Source organism: Balaenoptera physalus (genome assembly GCF_965194825.1).
Source record: "Balaenoptera physalus genome assembly, chromosome: 5".
Lineage (NCBI taxonomy): Eukaryota > Metazoa > Chordata > Mammalia > Artiodactyla > Balaenopteridae > Balaenoptera > Balaenoptera physalus.
Genome location: NC_138884.1, coordinates 146,238,137 through 146,240,960, shown reverse-complemented (window position 1 = coordinate 146,240,960; position 2,824 = coordinate 146,238,137). Strand labels below are relative to the sequence as shown.

At 50.2% G+C, this 2,824-nt stretch overlaps 1 protein-coding gene across 2 annotated transcripts; it reads right to left on the bottom strand.

Moving 5' to 3' along the window:
* Nucleotides 1–383: 383 nt before the first annotated feature.
* On the bottom strand, nucleotides 384–2,539 carry MRFAP1 (Morf4 family associated protein 1). Of its 2 annotated transcripts, XM_082462218.1 has the most exons (3): nucleotides 2,435–2,539; nucleotides 1,882–2,316; nucleotides 384–1,384 (listed from the first exon to the last, which is right to left on the bottom strand). In XM_082462218.1, the coding sequence occupies exon 2, from the start codon at nucleotides 2,276–2,278 to the stop codon at nucleotides 1,895–1,897; it is 384 nt and encodes a 127-aa protein (XP_082318344.1). In that variant the 5' UTR covers nucleotides 2,279–2,316; nucleotides 2,435–2,539; the 3' UTR covers nucleotides 384–1,384; nucleotides 1,882–1,894. The 2 variants fall into 2 exon arrangements, with proteins under 2 accessions (XP_082318344.1, XP_082318343.1); XM_082462217.1 differs by lacking the exon at nucleotides 2,435–2,539 and having other exon boundaries at nucleotides 1,882–2,428.
* Between the last annotated feature and the right edge of the window lie 285 nt (nucleotides 2,540–2,824).

Below are 2,824 nucleotides of genomic sequence, written 5' to 3'. Positions count from 1 at the left end.
CCAGGAAGCAGCCTTTAAGGTGAAAATTAGCACAAAGGTTAAGTTCTGCAGGATGCAGAATTGTAGATACAGAGGACTGGAGGGCCGACGGTACTATGTCATCTGACATAACGAACTTGAGCAGCCCTGGATTTTGGTATCTGTGGGAAGGGGGGGGGGATGTCCTGGAACCAACCCAGTGCCGATACGAGGGACAACTGCATGCTCTTTCCTCAGCCAGTTTCCACAGCAGCATGCAGAGATGAACCTTCCCTATGATCAAGGCCTACTGAGAGCCTCCAAAACCATAAGAAATTCACCCCCCATTTAGCAAAGATAACATTCAAGGAGAAAAATTTCATTTTTAAAGAAACAATATTTCTTAGTCAATAACCTTTTAAGCCTTGTCTTTTCAAGCAAATGAATACTTTTATTAACATGGTAAAATTTTTTTTAAACACACGGTAGGGTTTTGACCTCAAATACTTGTCAGGTCTGCTACTGAAATGAACTTACAGCTACACAGCTTATGAATCTTGAAGATACCTCATCCCTGTTCAGTTTAGGGTCCGAAACAGACAGCCCTTGCTTTTCTTCCCCAGACCCTCAAGGGCCCTTGCAAATATCGCTTTCATTTTATGTCCGGAATCCCCTGAAATGCATCAGGATATTACATCGATTACACAGAATACCAAGACCTATCTCGCCTCCTAGTCTAGGTTCCATGTCACATAAAGCTGAGTTAGGTTGTCCGAACAATCTGAGCAGACAAGTTACATCAGTGTGCCGCATAAAACTTAAAATTTGAACAAAATACATCTCTCCTCCTTTGGTCTCACAGAGAAATTAAAGTCCCCAAACTCAATACCATCCCGCAGCCCTTCTTTTGATTCATCAGTCCTAGCCAGATCGGCCCCATTCTCATTCCCAGTTGAAGCCTGGTCCCTTCTTCAGCTTCGTTAGCAATCGCTGCATGGAGTCGTCTTCTAGAAATAATGCAGTTCCTTCAACACCTTCAGAGCTGGAGAACTCCAACCGAGTCTCATCTGTTACACACAGACCCAAAGTTCCAGGGAGCTATCAGGTCACACAAGAAAGAGCAAAGCACCTCAAAAATTTAGAAATAACGAAAGCCCAGGAACAAATGTGACTGCTGCGAGAGCTTACAATCTAGGCCCTAATTCTTGTGAGAGCAGTTTCCAAATCAAAGTTACCTCCCCCAACAAAAACATTTAACAGTCAAAACTCATACTGAGGTCATTAACCACAGACCATAGCAGAAACGTAGTGTGAGAACAGAGTGTAGACAGAGGAAAAAAAGAGAAAACAAAAGGCTCTCTGGTTTCAGCTTCTCCAGGGTGTCAGCCAATCTCCATCAGTTGACCAGAATCCATTGGCTGTAAACCTAAAGTGCAATTGGGAGAAACTCATCATTAAGAAGTGAGAAAACCTCACAAATTCAGCCTCGCAGGACACCACCTCTTCTGGATGCCACCTGACTCCTTCCAATCTTCCAGCAAAATCTGGAATCGTCCAATAATGGCCTTCCCTCTGATAATTCTGTATGTCTACCCTCTACCGTCCTTTGCTCAATGGCCTGTATTGTGATTTTGTTGTTTATTACCCTATAGTTACCCTATTGATCGTGACCTTTGGTTTCAACCAAACACATACAAGTCAAAACCAACCAACCAACCAATTTGTTCCCCCAAGTTACCAGAGATGTAACAGAAATAAATAAACGGTACCGACTAACACCTCCTAAAATGAAAATTAAGCACGCTTTTATTCTCCCAACTCCCATCCCCCGTGGATCATTGGTAAATAAGTGTCCCCGAAGCTGACCCAAGCGTCGGGCAACGCCTGGGACCTTCGTGCGGCTCCCGCCGGTCCCCGCCTTACCGCCGACCCTCCTTCAGGACGACTCGCTCTTCTCTATCCGCCGGACCAGCTCCACCAGCATCTCTGCCATCTTCGCGATCTCCTTGGCCTTCTCCTCAGCCTTCTCGCACCGTTTGGTCCCTCTGCCCTCGACTCCGTCGTCCGCATTCTGCAGATGGTTGAGCGCGCTCTCCTCCGAGGCCTCCACCTGCGTCTTGATCTGGATGAGCATATTGTCCATCTCCCACAGCTTGCTCCGGTTCCGCAGGTAGGCTCTCCCGTGCTCGCGGGTGAGCGCCGCGATGTCCTCGCGCATCTCGTTGATGACCGGGAGCAGGAACTGCTCGAAGTCCTCCTCGGGCTCCAGCACCTCCACCTCCTCCGGCTCTGCCAGCTCCACGATGTCCAAGGGCCGCATCTTTCCCCGCTATTCCGGAACCGCAGGTTCCAAGTCGGCTGCAGAGAGAAAATGGAGACTCGCTATGCTTACCAACACACTTCCAGAATATTCTTTAAAACTTTCACCCCTTTTAAACTTTTCGCCTCACAGAAGGCACGGAAACAAGCGACTTACGAGCAAAGAACCGGAGGACAAAATGGAGTCGCAGCCGTCAACCAGCGCCCTGCGTGTTGCGGCCCCTTTCACGACACGGCCGTGCCTCTTTATGGTCACGCCGCTGGTAGAACTAGGTGCGGGCGCGCGCACGTCAATAGAGGGCGACGCAATCCGTTCTACCACGGCCGCGCGCGCACACACCCACACACACACGCGCGCGCGCGCACGCTCTCCCTTTTCCTCCCCTCCTCCTTCTCCTCCGTCCTGCGCCCCTCTGCTACCCACGCGCGCGCGCGCGCGCGGACGTGAATGCACGAGCTCCCTTATCCCCCTCCCCCTTCACCCCATGCTGCTCGCCTCCGCTAGCCACGCACGCGCGGACGCGCACGCACGAGCTCCCTTATCCCC

Bases quoted from the DNA above. Each gene is read 5' to 3' on its own strand.
- MRFAP1 (XM_082462218.1), bottom strand. From the start codon at position 2,278: ATGCGGCCCTTGGACATCGTGGAGCTGGCAGAGCCGGAGGAGGTGGAG.